The sequence below is a fragment of the Panicum virgatum genome, chromosome 2K, assembly GCF_016808335.1.
Source record: "Panicum virgatum strain AP13 chromosome 2K, P.virgatum_v5, whole genome shotgun sequence".
NCBI lineage: Eukaryota > Viridiplantae > Streptophyta > Magnoliopsida > Poales > Poaceae > Panicum > Panicum virgatum.
In genome coordinates, this window is record NC_053137.1 from 27,893,935 (window position 1) to 27,918,001 (window position 24,067).

Sequence of the window (24,067 nt, forward strand, 5' to 3'; positions counted from 1 at the left end):
TGTGTCAAAGTATGAATTAATCAACCTGCGGATAGCCAAACAGACAGCTTAGTATAAATTGTCTGTTTGTGATAAAAAACAGCAACGGCCTACACGGCTGCTTTTAGCATCGAAGCAGCCCCGTCCCGCTCGGACACATGGGCCACCCCACGCGTCCGGATCCACTCCGTCCACTCGCGACCGTACCCGATCCGACGGCCATGGCCGATGAGGGTTTTGCCCCCGGGGGTACAAATTGCCCCCATCCCCCGCCGCGCCGCCCTCGCGCTCTCCTCTCTCCTCGCGACGCCGCCGTTGGGAGCCCTGCCCTGACTCCGGGAGAGCCCCCAACCCTTATCAAACCCTAAACCAGAAAACCTACCCCAAAAAAATCCGCAAAAAATCCCAGAAAAAAAAATCACCACCACCCGATCGGAGATGGCGGCGCAGGGGCAACAGGCGGCGTCGGGATCCGAGTCCGGCGGCGGCTCCCCGGCCGCTCCTGCCGGGGCGGCGGCGGCGGCCGGGGCGGCGTTCCCCGCGACCTCGCTGTACGTGGGCGACCTGCACGAGAGCGTGCAGGACGCGCAGCTCTTCGACGTCTTCAGCCAGGTCGGCGGCGTCGTCTCCGTACGCGTCTGCAGGGACATCAACTCCCGCAAGTCGCTCGGGTACGCCTACGTCAACTACAACAACCCGGCCGACGGTGAGCCCCTGGACTCCTCTCCAGTGCCCCCGATCTGTCGATTAGGGTTCCGGCGCCGGCGGTTGCGATCGGCTACGGGCTAGGGTTTGTAAAATCCGACGGATTTGGCGGCAGTTAGGGTTTAGATGCCAAATCCCCGATCGATTGGCTTGATGCCGCTAGGGTTTGAGGCGTTGTAGAGATTTTCCAGCGCTATTGCTCCGTCGCAATAATGGTTTCCTGTAACACTCGTATCTGAGGTTTAGGATGTTGCTTCTTTTGATGTGTTGCTGTGGTTACAACATGTTTTGTCGGTGGGGATATATGTTTTGTTGATTTTGTTAGATAAAAAAACTTTCCTCGTACTGAAGAAGTACTGTAAATAGTGGATTGAAGGGAGCCAGGGAGGGTGTATATTTGCTGATTCCCTCTTTTGGCAAGTTAGGTTCTTGTGGTTAATGTATGCCTGTTACTTTTTTTTGCCTTTGTAGGAGCCAGAAAAATGTTCTCTTGTATTGCTTACTACTATTTATTGGTGTTCCTTCTTTCAATATGCTAGGATTCTTTATAAGGTGGTGCAATGCCTGTGCATTTTTTATGGCAACACTTCGTAACTTACCTAAGAGTATGTTATGTAGGCTGCCAAAACTTATCTTTTGGTTACTGGCAACAGAGCTTTAGGATCGCTGCTTCTTGTTATGTGTTGGCTGGGATTGCAGCATGTTAATCTCTATGGACTTTTAGTTTCTTGATATTGTTGATTTAAAAGTTTTCCTCAAAATATGGAGCCTAGCCGCCCCACAAAAGTGGCATCACCTAGCATTGTAGATTTTGTGAGATGGCTTGAAGCCTTCCTATGTGAGGAGAATGAGGGGCCTACCCATTGTAGGTTTAATGGGGAGAATGAGGGGCCTACCCTTGAGTTAGAGGACTCTTTTGACGATACCAACAGACGCTTTGTGAGAAAAATTCAGGAAGCAGAGATCGGGGAGGCTTTGAAGAGGATGAAGGGAGGTAAAGCGATGGGCCCTGATGGTATCCCCATTGAGGTGTGGAGACGCCTAGGTGACAGAGCGATAGTATGGTTAACTAACCTTTTTAACCTCATTTTTCGGTCAAACAAGATGCCTGAAGAATGGAGAAGTATATTAGTACCGATCTTCAAAAATAAGGGAGATGTTCAGAGTTGTACTAACTACCGTGTAATTAACCTGATGAGTCATATGATGAAGCTATGGGAGAGGGTTATCGAGCACTGCCTAAGAAGAGTGACAAGTGTGACCCAAAATCAATTTGAATTCATGCTTGGTAGGTCGACCATGGAGGCGATTTTCTTAATACGACAATTGATAGAGAGTTATAGAGAGCAGCAGAAGGACTTGCACATGGTCTTTATTGACCTCGAGAAGGCGTATGACAAAGTATTGAGAAATGTCATGTGGTGGGCCTTGGAGAAGCACAAAGTCCCAACTAAGTACATTACCCTCATTAAGGATATGTACAAGGATGCGATGACGTTTGTCCGGACATGTGATAGCGACACCACTGACTTTCCTATTAACATAGGTTTACATCAGGGGTCAGCATTGAGCCCTTATTTATTTGCTTTGATGATGGATGAGGTCACAAGTGACATACAAGGTGATATCCCTTGGTGTGTGCTCTTTGTTGATGATGTAGTGCTAGTTGACGAGAGTAGGGAAGGGGTTAATAGGAAGTTAGAGCTGTGGAGACGTACGTTAAGTCGAAAGGGTTCAGGCTTAGTAGGACCAAGACCGAGTACATGATGTGCGATTTTAGCGCGACTATGCATGAGGGTGGAGATGTTAGTCTCGATGGGCAAGTGGTGGCCTGGAAGGATACTTTTCGGTATTTAGGATCGATGCTACAAAAGGATGGCGACATTGATGAATATGTTAGGCATAGAATCTCAGTTGGTTGGTTGAAATGGCGTCAAGCTTCTGGCATCCTCTGTGATCACAGAAGGGTGCCACAAAGCTAAAAGGAAGTTCTGTAGGACAGCGATTCGCCCGGCGATGTTATATGGTGCTGAATGTTGGCCCACAAAAAGGCGACATGTCAAGCAACTGAGTGTAGCAGAGATGCGGATGCTGCGGTGATTTTGCGGGCACACAAGAAGGGATAAGTCCGGAACAAAGTTATTCGGGAAAGGGTAGGAGTGGCACCAATTGAGGAGAAATACCCAACATCGGTTGAGATGGTTTGGACATATCCAACGGAGGCCTCCTAAGGTGCCGGTGTGTAGTGGGGTTCTAAAGCGTGTCGATAAGGTAAAGAGGGGTAGAGGTAGACCTAAACTGACTTAGGATGAGTCGGTTAAGAAAGACCTTAATGATTGGAATATCTCTGAAGAGATAGCTTTGGATAGGAGCGCTTGGAGACTAGCTATCAGTGTGCCTGAACCGTGACCTTTGTGTCTCTTGGGTTTCATCTCTAGCCTACCCCAACTCGCTTGGGACAAAAGGCTATGTTGTTGTTGTTGCTGCTGCTTGAATCCTTCCTATGTTTGAGGGAGATGTTTTTCTTTCATGTGCAAGTGCTTAGCTTTGCTGTTCATATGAATTTAGGGCTTGTTTAGGAGAGCTTTTATTGGCTCCGACTTCACCTGTTCCGAGCAAATTAAGGCACTGTAGCATGAAGCTGTTTTGTAAGCTGGGGTAAAAATGAACTAGAAGCTGGGTGAAGCCACTTTTTTTGGCTTCAGAGACTTTGGCTTCACCAGTGATGGTGCAGCCGTTTTGGAGAGCCCTCCCAAACGGCCCTTATTGAGAATTGTTTCTTTCCTCTTAAATTTGTGTGGTTTAATGTGATGTTATATCAAGGGAGAGGTTGTACCTGATTGTTGGCTAAAAATCTTTTGTTAAGCTGGTTCTGGTGGTATCTGGCACTAAAAGCAGTTTCTTTTATTGCTTATTAGTTATTACAAAGGATGTTGCTGCTGCTTTGTTCTATATATGTGCTGATTTTCTTGTAAGATGTGCCAGCATGATGTTTGTTCGTTTGTCCTGCATCCATGGGCTACCAAAAAAATATTTTTTCATTACCCAAGTGTATTTTGAAAACTAATTAATAGCATGCAATCCATGCTCTGTGTGTGTTTGTGTGGCTGTCCTGTAGAGGTCTAATATAAAGATGAAGTAACTATTGCAGTTGCCCTTGGGACCTTATTTGTGATTGCATTCTTTTCTGACTCCAGCTTATTTGCATACTGTACTTCATTGTGAAGCACCCTTATCTTCTTTATAGTCTTTTACTGATTAGAAATTTATTGCAGCTGCACGGGCCCTTGAACTGCTTAACTTCACTCCTATCAATGGAAAGCCTATCAGGATCATGTATTCTAACCGTGACCCCAGCTCACGCAAAAGTGGCGCAGGAAATATATTTATTAAGGTGAGATCCAAATTTCTATGCTTCTTTTTTATGCACTTATTTGAGGGTTCTTGCTGGGTTTTATCTGTTGCAGCCCCAATGTGCTTGGGATTAAAAGGTCATTGTCGTTGATGTTGTGCTTAATTTCTATATGCTATGTCAACTTTTCACTTATTAAGGCTGACCCTCTGTTCTATTTTGCAGAATCTTGATAAATCAATAGACAACAAAGCTTTGTATGACACGTTCTGTGCATTTGGGAACATCCTTTCATGTAAAATTGCTACAGACCCATCAGGAGAATCAAGGGGCTATGGCTTTGTTCAGTTTGAGAGGGATGAATCTGCTCAATCTGCTATTGATAAGCTTAATGGGATGCTTATCAATGACAAGAAAGTGTATGTTGGACCTTTTGTTCGCAAGCAGGACCGTGAAAATGTCTCCAGCAATGTCAAGTTCAGCAATGTTTATGTGAAGAATCTTTCTGAGACTGTAACTGATGATGAGTTGAAGGAGATGTTTGGAAAATATGGAACCATAACTAGCGCTGTTGTTATGAGGGACAGTGATGGAAAATCCAGGTGTTTTGGATTTGTCAATTTTGAAAATGCTGATGATGCTGCTCAGGCTGTTCAAGAGTTGAACGGCAAAGTATTCAACGATAAGGAACTGTTTGTTGGAAGAGCACAGAAAAAGTCAGAAAGAGAGATGGAGTTGAAGGAGAAATTTGAAAAGAATATTCAAGAAGTAACTGAGAAGTTCCAAAACACTAACTTGTATCTGAAAAACTTAGAGGACAATGTTGATGATGAGAAGTTGCGTGAACTCTTTGCTGAGTATGGCTCTATTACTTCCTGCAAGGTCAGTTCACTGTTCACTTGCTAATTTGCTCATAATATACTTCCTAGTTTAGGTTGCTGACAGGAACTATATTGTAGGTTATGCGGGATTCAAATGGTGTCAGCAGAGGGTCTGGATTTGTTGCTTTCAAATCCGCGGATGATGCTGCTCGCGCTGTAAGCTTTGTTTGGTCCGTGTATTTTGGAATGCTGAGTTGATTTGACAAATTTATAAAATAATTAGTCTTCTTAACACCCTTGTAGCTCACGGAAATGAACGGCAAAATGGTTGGAAGCAAGCCCCTTTATGTAGCTCTTGCACAGCGGAAAGAAGACAGGAAGGCAAAGCTACAGGTAAATATGCATTCGGGCATAAGTTTGCTGCATGATAATGTTGTATGTTATGCAAGTATGCTTTTTTGTACTGCAAAATCTCTTGTTTTTTCCATGCAATGTCGTCAGCAAGTCTGGTGTGGGTGTTTTTAAGCTATGCATCATCGCATATGTTGTATTTCACATGTTAATGTAACGCATATTCTTATGGGATCCCTTCACACAATAAATTTGCAGTATATTTTGTTTTGGAAGTGTCAAGCTTTCTATATTATAATCAACTTTTAAGTATGTTTGCCGTACTGAATTTATACAGATAGATTCATATTTGCCATCACGAAATGTTAGTATAGCTAAAATGATATCAGTAAATCATTGCTAGAAGTCTATCTGTCGTCCTGGTCAAAATAGAATACATCGTTTGTTCTTGAGCAGAGGGACAACTCTATATGCATGTTTGTATATATTTGGGATATTTGGGAAAATAATTACACTTTGCAATGGTTACTGATGAGTGCTTCTGGTTCAGCATATTTGGCTTTTGATAGTTCATAGATATGTAAATGGCATTTTGGGTGGGCAAGTTGACTAGTTTTATGTGAACGGGAAAGCACAACTCATGTATTTGGCTTTTGATAGTTCATTGATATGTAAATGGCATTTTTGGTGCGCAAGTTGACTAGTTTTATGTGAGCGGGAAAGTGCGACCCATGTAATAGCTGTATGGCATCAGAATCACTAAATATGCTCCTTTCAAATCTGTGCACTTCTACAGTGTCACTACGTAATCATCCCTACTTGTTTTGTTGATTGGCCAAATTGCTTTACTAGCATGATTTTTTGTATGTGTTAAGTTCATTTGTGTTCTCTAGGGTTCATGTGATGTACTTTTCATCCTCATTTGTTCTGTTGTAATTTGCTTTGGAATCTGGTATTCAATTTACTGATATACTTTGCAGGCACAATTTTCTCAAATGCGTCCTGTTGCAATGGCGCCTTCTGTTGGTTCTCGCATGCCCATGTTTCCACCTGGTGTTCCTGGAGTTGGTCAGCAGCTGTTTTATGGTCAGCCACCTCCAGCCTTTATCAACCCCCAGGTATTACATTCTTTGCATTTATTATGTATGTGCGGCTTGGTCTGTTGGATAATTGGTATCCTTTATTGACATGAATGTTACTGTGTACACGTACCACTATATTTTAGCAAAAAAGATATGCTGATATCATATTTGTTCTGAAATTATGCTCTGTGCCATTCTTCTGTAAGCTGGTTTGCTTGCACGACCAATGACCAAATCTAACAGAAGCTATGTTGCTTGATTTATCGTACAAAAAAATCATGTCTAACCCTAGTATTGGTATGGTATTGAACTGCAACCTTGGTACACTTGATAGTGATTTCTATTTAGTTTTTTGATTTCTTTGTGAAAATTGTTCAACACAAATGGAACTCTGTTCAATAAGAAACAATTCATTGTAAATTCTTTACTGATTGTTTATATCCTCTTGGTATGGGCATGATGACACCTGGTTTTTGGTCTTCGTATTTGTGGAGCTGACAAGTTTTGTGTTGTTTAGGCTGGATTTGCCTTCCAGCAACCTTTGATGCCTGGGATGAGGCCTGGGGCTCCAATGCCAAATTTTATGATGCCAATGGTTCAGCAAGGGCAGCAGCCACAGCGTCCTGCTGGTAGGCGTGCTGGTGCTGGTGGAATGCAGCAACCTATGCCAATGGGTGGTCAGCAACAGGTAGTATCCTGTATTAAAAGGCATTATTCATTTTCATTCTTTGATTTCACGTGCCCTGTGTTAGTTATCATCTTTGGAGGAACTGACCTGAATTTTCTCTATGATGCAGATGTTCCCTAGAGGTGGGCGTGGCTACCGCTATCCCACTGGTCGCGGAATGCCTGATCCTGGCATGCATGGTGTTGGGGCTGTGATACCAGCTCCATACGAGATGGGTGGGATGCCAATTAGAGATGCTGGCGTGTCACAACCTGTTCCAATTGGAGCACTAGCCACTGCGCTTGCCAACGCCCCACCGGATCAGCAGAGGCTGGTATGATATTGAGCCTGCGATTTGTTTGTTTGCCTTTTTTTTTGTTTATAATCAAGGATACCTCTTGACTTTGTAATGTGTTGCAGATGCTTGGTGAGAACCTGTATCCTCTAGTTGATCAGCTGGAGCATGAGCAGGCTGCCAAGGTGACTGGCATGCTTTTGGAGATGGACCAGACGGAGGTCCTGCACCTGCTGGAGTCGCCAGATGCGCTCAAGGCCAAGGTTGCTGAAGCCATGGAGGTCCTCCGCTCCGCCCAGCATCTCCAGCAGACCTCCCCGGAGCAGCAGCTGGCTAATCTGTCCCTGAACGATGGCGTCGTCTCCAGCTGAATGTGTCCGATGACTTGATCGGAGGCTGCTGGCAATTTTTGCTTATACTTATCCTATCTAGAGTGCAATGACTTGGTTTGCTTTGTTTATTGGAGTTTTAGCTTGCTCTATAATTAGCTGAACTAGGGTTGGTCTAGTTTTGTCCTGGATTGGTTGTTTTGATCGTATGGATATGTTGTTTCGTTGTCGGGTTGTCACCAAATTTATTACTTGCATCGCTACGGATAAAGTTGGTACAACTATCGGATATGTATAGTTGCTCATGCGCTAATTTGTAGTTTACGTGGTCCAGACTTGTAAACGGAATGGATCAAGGTCTACGGGCTAATGATATAAGATGGACTAAACCAAAAATTTAGATGAAAATTTTAGTTGCATTAGAAATAGGTTAAGGCGGGATAGGTGGATATGATTACTGATTAGACGATTAGGAAAATAGGACGCTGCAATCTACAGGAGTAAATCGAACTCTCTTATCCTCTCTTACCCTTTTTTTCTCCAACCACACGTCCACACGAGCTCCCCTAGGCGCCAGACCCTAGGCCCAACTCCTCCCCTCGCACGCCTTTCCTGGGCGCACCTCAGCTCTGGAGCAGTGGGCCCTTTGCCATGTACGTCCCTCCATCAGGCCCAAGACCATGGCGTCTCGCCGCTGCACAGCTGCTCTTCGCCCCCAAGTTTTTGCTGCTCGCCCCGTGCGGCGCCCTCCTCAGCTCCTCTCCCTCTCCGCTGATGGACGGGCAGCTGCGCCTCCTCTCCCTCCCCGCTGGTGATGCTTGCCCGCTGCACGGCTCCTCTCCGCCCTCCGTGTTGAAGGTTCCAAACTTTGCAATTGATGATTTTCTTATGTTACAAAAGATTGTTTGAGATGTTGCAACGAACGATATGTAATGTTGTCATGGGTGATTTGATTCAAAGTTCTTTTTTCCTCCCCGTTGATGTTGCATTAGTTTCTTTGCAGATGTTGCATCTTCAATTTATGAATGTTGCGATGAGATATTGGATTATTTTGATGGATGTTGCATGAAACATACACCCCATATTTCAGTGGGATTTTTCTTTGAAACTGATTTGACATTATAAGCTAGTTTAGAATATTTTTGATGTTGCATAAGTTCATATATGATGTTGGGGATTCTATTGATTCATGTTGCACATTGGCTCTTTTATATGCTGGGCTCAGCGTCCGATGAAGCCCTCCTATCGGACGTCCGGGCGCTAGCTAGTCCTTTTAATCTTTTCAATCTTATCTGATCAAAGCATTATCCAAATTTGGTGAAATTTTCGAGTAATTTTTCTGATCCTTGTAAATAGTCTAAATATGGTTCCATTGAAGTAATGAGAGCTATGAGCTTTGTTTTGATCATGAATATATCAGATTTTATAATTCTTCGTTTGAGCAGCAAGGGTATAACTCTTGTTGATGTAAAGATAGACAAAATTAAATAGAACTGTATAGAGAGAACTTTGGAGCCATTTATTAGCTAATTAAACCTGAGAAGAGATAATATAACCATAAATGAATCCTGCATGCATGCTGGGAGTTGCAGAAGCTTCATGACTCGTGGCTCTCGTGACGTGGCTGAGCCCAGCACTTTGCCATCTCCACTGGCCACAGTAGGTCAGCCGCTGTATATCTCGTCTCATCTCAGTTTTTTTGTTTCCCCAGACTGGTCTCTCCTTCATCGCTAATACAAACAAAACAGCAATCTGCTTAGCAGTCACTTAGAGCTGTTCACACTCATTCTCCTCTATTTCCCTCCCCCAAAAGAATATTTCTGGTATGGTCATCGAGATTCTATCCTCTATAACCAATTTCTCTGCAGTCATCTATCCTCCATATCTCTCCTCTATACCAATTGCCAAGGGTGGACCCCTCCTCTGTTCTCCTCCCTTCGCTCCGGCCACACGCCGCCGCGACCCCCAGCGGGCGGAGCTCAGCGCGGCCCCATGCGGCGCCGCTGGCGGCGGCCCCTGGCGGCCCCGTGGCCCGTGGGTGGAGCTCGGCTTGCGGCGGTCATCCTTCCTCTGCTCTCTCCCTCTTCCTCCCGCCTCTGTCCCTCCTAGCCACAGCGGCGTGTAGAATCGCGCTCGCGCCGGCCGTGGCGAGCAAGGCTAGGAGCGCGCTGCCGTGGCATCGTGGCGACCTGGGCCGGCGTAGGGACCCCGCCCCTCCTTCGGGCGTTGGGGCGACGCAGAGGCCGGCGCAGGGGCCCCGCCCCTCCCTGGTGGCTCGCCTCCCAGGGCTGCGGTGGCGCCTTTCCTCTCCCAGGGCTCACGGGACTGTGGCGCCCGCACCCTCAACCTCCTCGACGCCGGCCATGGCGGGCCTTGCAGCGGGACACCGGCCTCCCTGCACCTCCCTCCCCGGCGCTGCTGGGCGGAGGTCCGGGCGTGTGCTCCAGGAGGAGGCGGCGGCGAGCCGGATGCGGAGGCGAGCGCGGCGGGCCATCCTGCCGGCGATGGCGGGCTTGCCTCGCCGATGCCGCTCCTCTCTCCCTCTCCACCCCTCCCTCTCCTCTCCTTCCCTGCTCCCCATCCTCCTCCCTCCCGCTCCATCCGCCACGGTCCCTCGAGCTCGCCGGCCTCCATGGCTGTGACGGTGGGCTGGATCCGGCAGGGCCACCTCCCTCCCCCCTCTTCCCAGCTCCCTCCTTGCTCGCGCCTCTGCTCTGCTCTTAGGCCATGGCAGCGGCGGCCTCCCCCTTTCTTCTCCCTTGTCAGCGGGTGCGGGCCGCGGCGGCGGCAGAGGCCTGCACGGGGCCATGGCCATGGCCGCGGCGCTCGGTGTGGATCTATGGTGGAGGCACAAAGCTTGGGCGGCAGGGCCATGGCGACGACGAGCTGCGAGTGCCCGTGGTGGCGGATCCATGGCGACGACGAGCTACAGGTGCCCATGGTGGCGGAGCAGGACGTAGTGGCGGATCCATGGCGGCGGCGGCGGCCATGGCGGGTCCGGCCACGCCTCCCCGCCGGCCGCGGAGCCGCGCCGCCCTCCCTTGGTCCCTCCGCAGTGCTGTCCGAGCACGGGCGCGAGATCCGCGGGGCCCTTTTGGCGCCACATCCCCAATAGAGGATCTCCTCTATTTCCCTACCAATAGAGGAATCGGGACGATCCCGGATGACAGAGGATCTCTCACAGGACGCTGCTGCAGAGAAGTTTTTCTCATTCCGTGTACTAGAGGAAGCTATATGGTGCCTCCGTGCAAACAGCTCAACCAGCCAGAATCCTCCATCAATGGTGAAACCGAGCTCGTCGTCCTTTCGTCTTGATCAATATGATCTTGGTAAAACTATTTGAAATATTTTTGTTGCAAATCTCTTAACAGGCCTGGCTCTTCGTTCCTCCTTTTCTCGGGATCCATAATGTTCTTTTTTGAAGCGTCTAGATCCATATTGTTACTGTTGCTGCCTCCTCATTTCGCACAGTCGCACGGATCGGAGCTCGCTCGCCCAATCGCCCACCCCTCGTGGTCACCATGAGCTCCATGAGAGGAGCTGCAGGAGAAGCCATGCTTAATTCATAGTCTCGTGGGCACCAATGCTCAAGTTGTCAAGAAACTAGAATGCTACACAAGCAAGAATTCCTAACTCTATTGCGTTCACCAAGGATCTCATGTAAGCGGATGATCATGAATCGTTACCCCTCGATGCGCGTCGATGTAGAAGAGGTAGTCGATCACGTCACGAACGGATCGTCTCCTCCTTACCGATTAGCGCCGCAACAGCAGCAACGCCTCCAAGGAGTCCACACGTACGGGAGAGGGAAACACCGTGCGTCGATGTGCTAGCACCGCACGCAAGGCTGGAGGAGAGCGGCAGCCAAAAGGAGGGAGGGCGGCTAGGGTTTGGGCGTAGCAAGGGTAGTGGCGCCCCTAGCCCCTCCCACATATATATAGTTTGCTAATGGGCCTCTACCATATAGGCCAATTAGTAACCCTAATCGCTTATGGATCAATATCCATATGGGCCTTTAATCCACACTGTTATGATTGCCTCTTGGGCATATCACCAACAATCTCCCACTTGCACTAGAGACAATCATCTAGCCAAGCTTTCCAATATTCCAACCCCTTAAGTGTGTGACCCTTCAGGTTCATGTGTAGATGGCCGTGGGCGGAAACCGTTTCCAAACCACAAGTCAATAGCGGCACCTAGCAGAACATACTGACTCCCGAATGCACATAAAGATCATATCGGCTGATCCTAGATACATACATACACTAGTCCTTTTGCCACACGATATCAGTCAAGCTCAAGGCAAGATTTGTGCCACCCTTGTGATAGCTCAACCATTCACTCGATCAAATAGTGGATTCAATATGACTAACTTTTAGTGACTGTGATCAACTCATTAATCACATTGGCATGGCCATGCACTTCCCAATCCAACTATCTCGAGGGGCCCAGAGACATCTCTCCCATTATTAGGAGGGGCAAATTCCATCTTGATCCGCACACATCACATTCCATGTTTCATGAAACACTCGAAAACTGCTTTTATAGCTACCTAGTTACGAAGTAGTGTTTGGCAGCACCAAAGCGCATCACTATGCATAGTGAGAAACAATGACGATCTCAGGTCTAAGGATCTAGTAGGTGTATCACTCGAGACCAACTGATGGCACATATAAAATAACAATTCCAGCAGTGTCTTGGAGTGAGTCAATCTAACACCATGTTCACTAACAATTGTCCACATCATTAATTTGATATCTCTATATCCATGATTCGTGAAATGTAATCATTAATTAATCCATGTGCTAGTCGTTGTATTGTATCATTATCGTCCCACATAATGTAGACTAGAGACCATTTAGAACAACATCACAATGTACAAAGAGTTTCACAGACAAGTCACATACTTGACAATCAATGTAAAGTAGTTGCTCAAGCTAGGGACGAATAACACTTTATTCAATACATAAACACAGACTTGGCATAAAATTCTCCCACTCACACAAGAACTACGGACATAAGTATCTAATACCCATAGCTTTTGTGTGCGCCTCATGCTTTGGTTGTGGAAGAGGCTTCATCAATGGATTAGCGATATTCAAATCCGTGTGTACCTTGCAAATCTTCACATAACCTCTATCTATGATCTCATGGATGAGGTGATAGCACCATAGTATGTGTTTGGACTTTTGATGTGACCTAGGCTCCTCTGCTTGCGCAATGGCACCACTATTATCACAATAGAAGTCCACTGGACTGGACGCGCTAGGAATCACTCCCAACTCAGAAACAAATTTTCTAATCCAAACAACCTCTTTTGCAGCTTCAGAAGCTGCAATATACTTGGCTTCTGTCATCGAATCTGCTACTATCTCTTGCTTGGAACTTTTCCAGCTCACTGCCCCACCATTGAGGCAGAAAACAAAACCTGATTGCGATCTGGAGTCATCTTTATCTTTTTGGAAGCTGGCATCAGTGTAACCCTTTACAATGAGCTCATCTTCTCCTCCAAACACTAGGAACACATCCTTCGTTCTTCTCAAGTACTTTAGGATGCTCTTCACAGTTGTCCAGTGAGTTTCACCGAAGTTCGATTGATACCTGCTCGTAACACTTAGAGCATAGGAGACATCTAGGCGTGTACACAGCATGGCATACATGATGGATCCAACAGCTGAAGCATAAGGAATCTCTGTCATCCTTTCTTTCTCATCAGGTGTCACTGGACACTGAGTCTTGCCAAGAGTAATGCCATGTGACATTGGCAAGAATCCTTTCTTGGAGTCTTGCATATTGAACCGTTTCAATATCTTGTCAATATATGTATCTTGTTTCAATCCAATTAGCCTCTTTGATCTATCTCTATAGATTATTATACCCAAATATAAGCCGCTTCTCCCAAATCCTTCATAGAGAAACACTTTCTTAATGAAGTTTTAACGACTTCAAGCATTGGAATATCATTTCCGATCAGCAATATGTCATCAACATACAGAACTAGAAACATGAGTGCGCTCCCACTTGCCTTCTTATAAACACAAGGCTCTTTTTCATTCTTGATGAAGCCAAACCCTTTGACTACTTCATCAAAATGAAGATTCCAACTCCGAGATGCTTGCTTCAGTCCATAAACGGACTTTTGAAGTTTGCATATTTTCCCAGCATTTTTAGGATCGGCAAAACCTTCGGGTTGTATTATATACACATCCTCAGTAAGGTTTCCATTTAGGAAAGCTGTTTTGCCATCCATTTGCCATATCTCATAGTCATAAAATGCGGCAATAGCTAGTAGAATCCAAAGAGATTTTAGCATTGCGACGGGCGAAAAAGTTTCATCATAGTCAACACCTTGAATTTGTTTAAACCCTTTCACCACCAATCGCACTTTAAGGATATGAACATTTCCATCCATGTCTAACTTTTTCTTAAAAATCCACTTGCACTCCACAGGTCTTACACCATCAATAGGATCAACCAAGTTCCAAACTTGATTGTCATGCATGGATTCTATTTCAGATTTCATGGCTCCAAGCCATTTCTCAGAGTCAGGTCCCATTGTTGCTTCAGTATAGGTCTTAGGCTCATCATTATCCAATAACAATACGTCGTGCTGCCCCGTGGTTAGGAGCGTGAACTTTTTAGGTGCGCAACGTGCCCTTACAGACCTCCGTGGGGCTTGTGCTTCGATAACGGGTTCTACAACTTCTTATTCTTCCCGTGAAAGTTCAATGGGGGCTGAAATTGTTTCAGGCACATTCCGAATTTCTTCAAGTTGCACCTTGCTCCCACTAACTCCTTTGGAGAGAAACTCTTTCTCTAAGAAGACACCATTGCGGGCAACAAACACTTTACTTTTCGCTTGATTATAAAAATAATATCCTTTGGTTTCCCTAGGATACCCCACAAAGAAACATTTGTCTGACTTTGGAGTGAGTTTGTCTGATATCAAACGTTTGACATAAGCCTCACATCCCCAAACTTTGAGGAAAGACAATCCGGGACGTTTCCCGGTCCACATCTCATATGGTATCTTTTCCACAGACTTAGTTGGAACCCGGTTTGGTGTGAACGCAACAGTTTCTAGAGTATAACCCCAAAAAGACAATGGAAGATCAGCTTGACTCATCATCGACCGGACCATGTCCAACAGGGTTTGGTTCCTCCATTCAGACATCCCATTCCATTGAGGTGTTCCAGGCGGAGTCAGTTGTGGAACAATTCCACACTGCTTCAAATGATTACCAAATTTATGGCTCAAATATTCACCTCCACGATCAGATCGTAGAAATTTAATTGTCTTGCCTAATTGATTCTGTACTTCATTCTAAATTTTTTTAAACTTTTCAAATGATTCAGACTTGTTCCTCATTAATTAGACATATCCATATCTACTAAAGTCATCTGTAAAAGTAATGAAGTACTGAAAATCACCTCTGGCAGTTGAGCTCATTGGTCTATACACATCAGTATGCACAAGTCCCAACAAGTCAGTCGTCCTATCACTTTGTCCAGCAAAAGGTGCTTTAGTCATCTTCCCAAGCAAACAAGACTCGCATGTGTCAAATGATTTAAAATCAAATGAGCATAACAAGCAATCTTTATGGAGTTGTTCTATGCGCTTCTCATTTATATGACCTAAGCGATAATGCCAAATAAATGTGGGATTCAGATCATTTGGTCAAAGCCTCTTAGTATTAATATTACAGATATATTTATCCTCAAAATCAAGAACGTACAATCCATTCACCAATGGGCAATGAGCATAGAAAATATTATTGTAATAAATTGAACAACGTTTGTTAACTAGTCCTGAGGGTAATGACAAGTGATAAGTGCCGACCGCCAAGACAACAACCTTTGCGCCATTGCCGACACGAACGTCCAACTCGCCTTTTGCAAACCTTCTAGCATCACTTAGACCCTGCAACGATTTGCAAGTGTTAATCATCGATCCGGTATCAAATACCCAATCATTACTGGAAGATAAAGTAATATTAATTTCTATAACATTTATACCTGAAGTGAAAGTCTCACTTCCCTTCTTCTTCTTCAGATCCTCCAAGTACTTCTTGCAGTTTCTAGACCAATGTCCCTTGGCCTTCCAGTGGAAGCATTCATCGTTGGGAGGAAACCTTTTCCTTGCCTTTGCCTTTGTCTTTGCCTTTGGGAGGCGTCCAATGCTTCCTCTTTCTATTCTCCTTTTGTACCACCATCACATGATTGGTACTTTTCTTGATGCTTTCTTCTGCGGTTTTAAGCATGCCATGCAATTCAAACAAAGATTTCTCCATACCATTCATTTGAAAATTCATAACGAAGGGCTCGTAACTCGACCGGAGTGACTGGAGAATGACGTCAACCGCAAGATCATCATGGAGCTCAGAGCCAAGTCTGTCCAAAGTCTCAATGTAATCAATCATTTTGGTCACATGAGGACTAACCGGGCTACCTTCTGCTAGCTTGCACGAGAACAAGGATTTTGAGATGTTGTACCTCTCAACCCTAGCTTGGTTCTCAAACATTCCACGCAACCCTCCAATCATATTGTAAGCATCTGTATGCTCATACTGCTTCTTCAGATCCGGTGACATGGTAGCAAGCATGAGACAGCTCACATTGACTGCATCATCGCAGTGCTTCTCATAAACAGTGCGATCAGCATCAGTGGCATTGTCAGGGAGATCATTAGGGTATGGCTGCTCAAGAACATACTCCTTTTTCTCTTGCCTGAGAACAATTCTCAGGTTGCGGTACCAAACAATAAAGTTTGTTCCATTCAACTTTTCTTTGTCAAGAACATATCACAAATTGAAAGCGGAATTGTTACTAGCAGACATGATCTACAACAGAAAACAAGGTTTTAACACTAGATTTATGTAGAATCTTCTATTAACAAGTTTAATAAAATATGCTCCCACTATATCGGTATCGTCTTCCCTCAAACGAAACATAGGGGAGGGGTACAAGATCCATATTCACTAAAGTTCTAGTGAGCTTTGGCATCACTGCTAGAAAACTAGTGACATAGGTAAGCAACACCTTGCTGATCACATCACTATGTGACCCTTGTTAGTTTGGAGGCATCCAATGCCCCGGCTCCCAACTCCATGCTCTAATGCTAAAAATAGTTTTGATGGCTTTGCTGAGTAAACCAATATTATGCATGTAAATGTCCGACATTCATCCTATTTACAATGATAGTTGATGGCACTTTACTTTGGTAAACCTACCACGCAACGATCAATGTTTTAATAGGTGCAACTATTGGAAAGAGCATCGACAGAACTCAACTATTCTGAGGGAAGCTACTCTATCATGAAGATACATCCACCACAAGTATAACATGAAAGAATAGTATAATAGGAAAATAAACATCACATGCATATAATCAAATTATATTTGTGAATAGTATGGCCTTTGGAATCATAGTGGTCGCCATCGCCATGGTTCCACCGTGATCTCCATCGCCATGCCTCCTGTCTTGTGGTGATCAGTGTTGGCGGTCATTTTCAGTGAATTCTACCGCCAACATTCCTTCGGATTTCATACTTTAAGGACAATAATACCATGATTTTCACTAACATTAACAAGTTCCACGAGTTTTGGTGAATATGTGATTTCATGAACAACATATACAAAATTGAGCCAAAATGGGAGAAATCCCAGGCCGGCCGGCCTACCCCTGTGGCAACTCATCGTGCAACTTCTCGGTGATGGTCCTGAACACAAGATCAAGCAAAGACCAAGTGTCCTACATGAGTGTCACAAGTTAAGACTGAAAGGCGTACACCAAGCCCAATTGGGTCCACTTTTAGTGACAAACAAATCAACCAATACCCAAACCGACTTGAGGAGCAACACACGACCCTTGATCAGCGTGACAGAGCAACGGAGGGCCGAGATGTGCCAGAGCTAGGCCAACCGGCCTAGGTGAGGCCGGCCAGCCTATCAACCACGTGCAAAACACCCGAGCAACTGTCAACCACCTCCAAGGAAGCATCCAAGCCATCCAGGGAAAGGTCGATGCCAGATGGCACGATCCCTAGGCCGGCCGGCCTAGGGGAGGCCAGCCGGCCCCACATGTCAGCCACTGGTGCTCTCCCTTCGCGTGGAAGTCAAGCAGAGAGTGTGTTTCACGTACAAGTGAAGCTCCGGCCAAGTTACCGACATCAATCAAGACCCTATAAAAGGAGCTCCACCCCTCACTTTCAAGACACACCATCCATTAGAGAAGAGTGTTCAATTGTACTCTCTTGTATTAGAATAGGGAGAGAGTGAGGTGAGAGCTTTGGTGCAAACCAAGCTAAAGGAGCGGACTCGAGTTCTCTCGGTCTTACTCCATATTTTATATCCACCTCGGAGGAATATATCTTTGAGTAAATTCCTCGTCTCAACTTCATTTTCTCGCTAGCTTTACTTTATGCTTTAGTTGCTTGTTTAATTACTTTCTTTGATCTGCGGGATCCTGAGTCTGCGTAAGTAGCAAGTTCTACTTATTTGAGGTTGCTTTCTATCTAAGTATACGGTAGGAGCAAGTAGCTCGATAGCTGTGGGCGTGGTGCCCAGGCTGGGCTAATCTCGAGTTGTGTTCCACCCCACATAACCATTGTGGTAGGCAGCAGGTGGTGACAGCCATGTCCGTCCCTTATAGTCCACCACGTTCGGATATTTTCATAGCAGTAGTTGTAAGTTGCTATTGGACTCCCCTCTCATCCCTTTCTGAAGTCCTTCCTCTTCCAGCCGTCGAAGCAGTTCAAGTCAGTAGTTAGCTTGTCGCTAGGTAGAATAATAGGTTATCTGGAGTTAGGCCCTCTTCCCTCTTACCTTTTCTCTCTTGGTGTGTCCATTTGAATAGTTCTAGATTCGGTTGAAGCTTTACTGTTCCATGGATTCGATATCCCAGGTATACTCCCTGGTGAAGGCTACATCGGTCTCTGTACGCTTGCGGAGTAATTCGTTTAGCCTAAGGAGTGCAAAGAATTAGGGTCGCCACCATGCTTGAGGCGTCCATGAAAGGTTACTAGGCTAATACATCTAATATATACTATAAAAGTTGAAACAATTGAAAATATTTCTCATCAATATTAGGCCCACCGTACCCCTCATGAAAGTCCCACTTGTCAGGCCAAAAGGTTTGACGAAAGGGGGTGGAGTCCCATTTTTTGATAGATGGAGAATGTTTCCACCCAAAAGGCTTATTTTTTTCCACCAAAAGTTTTAACATGCCCACCTCTTTTACCCACCTGTTTTTTTTTGGAAGGAACGCGTGGCTCTCAGGCCCTCCAACAATATATCCTTCATCCTTCATGAGTTTTGGCGCCCCCTCCACATTTTCTATCTATTACTATTATCTCTACAACTAATAAAACCAAGACGGCGATGGTGCGTCGCTCACTCTTCGCGGTCCCCCAACCCCGTCGTTGTCCCTCTGGCAAATCTGCCCCGTCCGATGCAACGCTCGGATCATCAGATGTAGCCCCATCGCTCCATCGTAGCCCCGTCTCTCGCATCGTAGCCCCCTCCGCTCGGAGAGATTGCTTTCTATTCTATCTACGCGAGATCAACGCGACTTGCGTGTGGTGGGTGTCGCCCACGCCGCCTCGACGCCGGGACGCCTACGCGAGATCAACGCGACTTGGGCATGCGCGCGGTGTCACCCTAAACCGCCTCGACGCCGGGACGACCGAGTGACGCCTCGACGCCGGGACATCACGCCGGCGGCGGTGGCGGCAGTTGCACCTCCTTGTGTCTTCGTCGATCTCCGGCCGGTGGCGCTACCTGATCTCCGGCCGCCACGCTTGCTCTATCTCGCGCCCGTCTCCCGCGTGGTGAGTCACCCTGATTTATCATCATCCTGCTTCAATCGATCACGTGGTGCCGCGGCGAGGCATTGTTCCTGCTCCGATAGGCAGAAGATCAACTGCAGGATCCATAGGCAGTCCCATGATCAATTGCAGGATCCATAGGCAGTCCCTATTTGCTGCGATTGGATGGGTTCTACGACACTTGTTGATTAATTCAGTGAACTAGCTACTATCAGTCCCTGTGCGTGGATGGGTTCTACGGCACCTGTTGGTTAATTAGGGTTCTCACATGGAGGGTGCATAGGTTCTCAAGTAAAGCGCAAAATCTCTGGATGGTAGCTACTAAGAATAGCTTTATTAGTACTTCTGTAAGCAACCCAAATTTTCATTGTTTTTTGCCGTTAAGAATGTAGTACGTGTTTGTTCTTTGTAGTATTCTCATCAGTCGTCACTCGAATAAACAACTTAGTGATACAGCAACATTTCTATTTGGAACTGTTTCCCGCTGAATTGAAGTGGAGTGCCCCCACACCAAGTGCATCCACACCAAAACTGCTTCCTGCTGAAGTAAGAAAATTTCTTAGCCACATCAATGGATGGATTATAAAATAGAACTCACTATAGTTTTGTTTGTATATGAGTGTGCTTAAGTGACAATGACATTATGGATTTATTTGGAGCTATATGTTATTTATTGGTATGTATACATAATACCCGTGCGTATCAAATATACTTAAACATTTATAGTTATCTCGATCGTTGATATGTGTGTTCATAATTTTTTTTGAGTAAAATGCACTGGGGTCCTTTAACTAGTTGACATATTCGTCCATAAACTCCGAAAGTGCATTTCTGGGTCCCTAAACTATTTAAGTCGTTCACCGCATGTCCATACGCATCCATGTGGGCAGCTAGCGCTGACGTGGCACGCTGACTAGGCGCTCTCTCTCTTTCTCTCTCTCTCCCCGTTCTCCCCCAGCAACGCGCCTCCGTCTGCGCGCACGCCGCCGCCGCGGCCACTGGGGAGAGGGATGGCGCAGAAGGAGGGCCGGCCCCGCGTGCGTGTTCGAGCCGCGGCCAGCCTCGCGCCGCCCCGCCGCGCACCGCCATCCACCGGCCTGGGGAGCTCCGAGCTCGGTGCCCGCCGCCGTGTGCCGGCCGCACAGGCCGGCCCCGCCGCCGCCGTGGTGCAGGCAGATCTGCGGGTCGTGGCCGTGGAGCAGCGCTAGGGCCGGCGGCGCGGGAGGGAGCTCCACCCGGACAGAGGAGGGAGGAGAGCCACATATCCGCGCGAAGCTGGCCGCCGGCGAGCTCGGGAAGGGAGGATGCGCCGCTGCGGGGAGTGGCGCTGCCGCGAGGAAGGATCTGGCCGCCGCCATGGGAGAGGGGATCGGGGGAGCAGAGGGCCGCGGGGCCCTGCTCGCCACCGCTGTCGGAGAAGAGGAACGCCCGCGCCACCGTCGGAGGCACGACGCCGGAGATAAGGCAGGGACGGCGGAGGCCGCTCGATGTCGACGCGAGAGCTGCCCTCGCGTCCTTCGCCCGCGCGCCTCCGCCCTCCTCCGCCTCCCTTGCGCGCCTTCATCCGGCCGCCTGGAGAAGACCGAGGAGAAGCCGCCTCCTCTGTTCCGCGCATACTCCACCGCCGCGGCCTCCACTGGCGGGAGGGAGGCGGCGCCGTCGCCGTCGCCAAGAGGCCGCGAGGCCGCCGCACCATCTCACCGTCGTCGCCGCTCCCACGAACCCCGCTCCGCCGGTGACCAGCACGGACAGGCCCCTATCACGCCGAGAATCCCGCGCGCTCTACTTGCTCCGGCGCTGGCCGCCGCCGCTGCGCGCGGCCCTACCGCGTCTGCGGCCGCTCCGCCCTGCCGGCGCGCGCGCAAGCGCTGGGGAGGAGGCTTGCGGCGGGGAGGCGAGCCGCCGCCGCCATGGGAGGACGGGCGCGCATCTGGCCACCCCGTCCGCGCCGGCGAAGGGAGCACAACGCGCTGGAGGACGGCGGAGCAGAGAGGGGCCGACGCGGGTGGGGGGAGAGAGAGAGGATGGAGGGAGGAGAGAGAGTGGGGAGGGAGGGAGAGAGAGAAAGAGAGAGAGCGCCTAGTCAGCGCCTAGTCAGCGTGCCACATCAGCGCTAGCTGCCCACATGGATGCGTATGGATCTGCGGTGAACGACTTAAAAAGTTTAGGGACCCAGAAATGCACTTTCGGAGTTTATGGACCTAAACAGAACAGGTCAACTAGTTAAAGGACCCCCAGTGCATTTTACTCATTTTTTTCTGTAGCAACGCACATGCATTCTCCTAGTTATTATTATTTATATTATATAAGTTAAAATAATTGAAAACATTTCTCACCAATATTAGGCCCACCGCACCCTTCACGAAAGTCTCACTTGTCAGGCCAAAAGGTTTGACGAAAGGGGGTGGAGTCCTATTCTTTTTATAGATGGAGAATGTTTCCACCCAAAAGGTTTGTTTTTTTTCACCAAAAGTTTTAACATACCCACCTCTTTTACCCACCTATTTTTTTTGGAAGGAACACGTCGCTCTCAGGCCCTCCAACAATATATCCTTCATCCTTCATATGTTTCGGCGCCCCCTCCACGTTTGGTTGATTATATCCTGCCACGGCATTCCGGAGATTTCCAAAAGTTTTTTGCACATTCCTTTTTGCTTTACACATTTCCTTTTTGCTACGTCCATGTACCATGTTCATTGCATATGCACATTCCTTTTTGCTACTACCGTCGCCTACCTCTGCTACGTCCGCCCCGCCCCGCCGTGCCATGCCCCACCCCGCACACCTGTGCGACGTCTACGTCCGCGGCGCCGGAAGGTCGCTACTGACCTCGACCACTCTGACAGCCGGCCGTGGCAACTGCCAGAGCTGCATGCGCCTGGCCGCCCGACTAGCAGGATGCCGCCGCTGCCGCTCCTTGTCACCTCATCTGGCAGGCCGCATCCGCTGCCGCCGTTCTCTTTCATCTTCTCGTGATCCAAGCAGGCACGCCACAGATCGCCGGACAGCAACGGGCATCACGTCGCATCAAGATAGGTGTAACCTTATCGCCTCTTCTAGCAGGCCGCTGCCGTCCTCTTTCCTCCTCTGGTGATCTAGGCGGCCATGCCGCTGATCGCCAGACAGTAACTAGCATCGCATCGCATCGCATCAAGGTTAGTTATGGTCCATTGCCCATGGACATATGCCTTTTCATATGTGTTCCTTCTTATATGCATGAGCAAGCAAATTCAATATTCAATATGCAAATAATGAGCAAACAAATGGAAAAAGTGCGGCTGCTTGATGCTAATCTATGTCCAAAATAAATTTTTTATTTGGTCCTCTAAACTACATATGAGACATGTCATACAAATTAAGGACAATAGCTTCAGATCATTCTGAAATGCACAAATAATCCTATTGGTTAATAAGTATACCTGAACTTAATTCCTTTGACTATTTTCTATTGTTATCTTTAAGGGATCAACTAGGAGAATGCCCGTGCGTTGCTACAGAAAAAAATTTATGAACACACATATCAACGACCGAGATAACTATAAATGTTTAAGTATATTTGATACGCACGGGTATTCTGTATACATACCAATAAATAATATATAGCTCCAAATAAATCCATAATGTCATTGCCACTTAAGCACACTCATATACAAACAAAACTATAGTGAGTTCTATTTTATAATCCATCCATTGATGTGGCTAAGAAATTTTCTTACTTCAGCAGGAAGCAGTTTTGGTGTGGATGCACTTGGTGTGGGGGCACTCCACTTCACTTCAGCAGGAAACAGTTCCAAATAGAAATGTTGCTGTGTCACGAAGTTGTTTATTCGAGTGATGACTGATGAGAATACTACCAAGAACAAACACGTACTACATTCTTAACGGCAAAAAACAATGAAAATTTGGGTTGCTTACAGAAGTACTAATAAAGCTATTCTTAGTAGCTACCATCCATAGATTTTGCGCTTTACTTGAGAACCTATGCACCCTCCATGTGAGAACCCTAATTAACCAACAGGTGCCGTAGAACCCATCCACGCACAGGGACTGATAGTAGCTACCCCATAGATCTTCTCATTCACTGAATTAATCAACAAGTGTCGTAGAACCCATCCAATCGCAGCAAATAGGGACTGCCTATGGATCCTGCAATTGATCATGGGACTGCCTATGGATCCTGCAATTGATCATGGGACTGCCTATGGATCCTGCAGTTGATCTTCTGCCTATCGGAGTGCGTGGCGGCCGGAGATCAGGTAGCGCCACCGGCCGGAGATCGACGAAGACACAAGGAGGTGCAACTGCCGCCACCGCCGCCGGCGTGATGTCCCGGCGTCGAGGCGTCCCTCGGTCGTCCCGGCGTCGAGGCGGTTTAGGGTGACACCGCGCGCATGCCCAAGTCGCGTTGATCTCGCGTAGAAGTCCCGGTGTCGAGGCGGCGTGGGCGACACCCACCACACGCAAGTCGCGTTGATCTCGCGTAGATAGAATAGAAAGCAATCTCTCCGAGCGGAGGGGACTACGATGCGAGAGACGGGGCTACGATGGGGCTACATTCGACGATCCGAGCGTTGCATCGGACGGGGCAGATTTACCAGAGGGACAACGACGGGGTTGGGGGACCGCGAAGAGTGAGCGACGCACCGTCGCCGTCTTGGTTT

The 24,067-nt window shown here is 47.3% G+C and overlaps 1 protein-coding gene across 1 annotated transcript; it reads left to right on the top strand.

The window, feature by feature from the left end:
* The first annotated feature begins 254 nt into the window (after positions 1-254).
* On the top strand, positions 255-7,886 carry LOC120672940 (polyadenylate-binding protein 8-like). The gene is made up of 9 exons (XM_039953574.1): positions 255-685; positions 3,960-4,078; positions 4,262-4,918; positions 4,996-5,073; positions 5,161-5,250; positions 6,189-6,326; positions 6,808-6,978; positions 7,088-7,291; positions 7,378-7,886. Exons 1-9 carry the CDS (start codon positions 418-420, stop codon positions 7,621-7,623), a joined length of 1,971 nt encoding a protein of 656 aa, XP_039809508.1. The 5' UTR covers positions 255-417; the 3' UTR covers positions 7,624-7,886.
* The last annotated feature ends 16,181 nt before the right edge of the window (positions 7,887-24,067 follow it).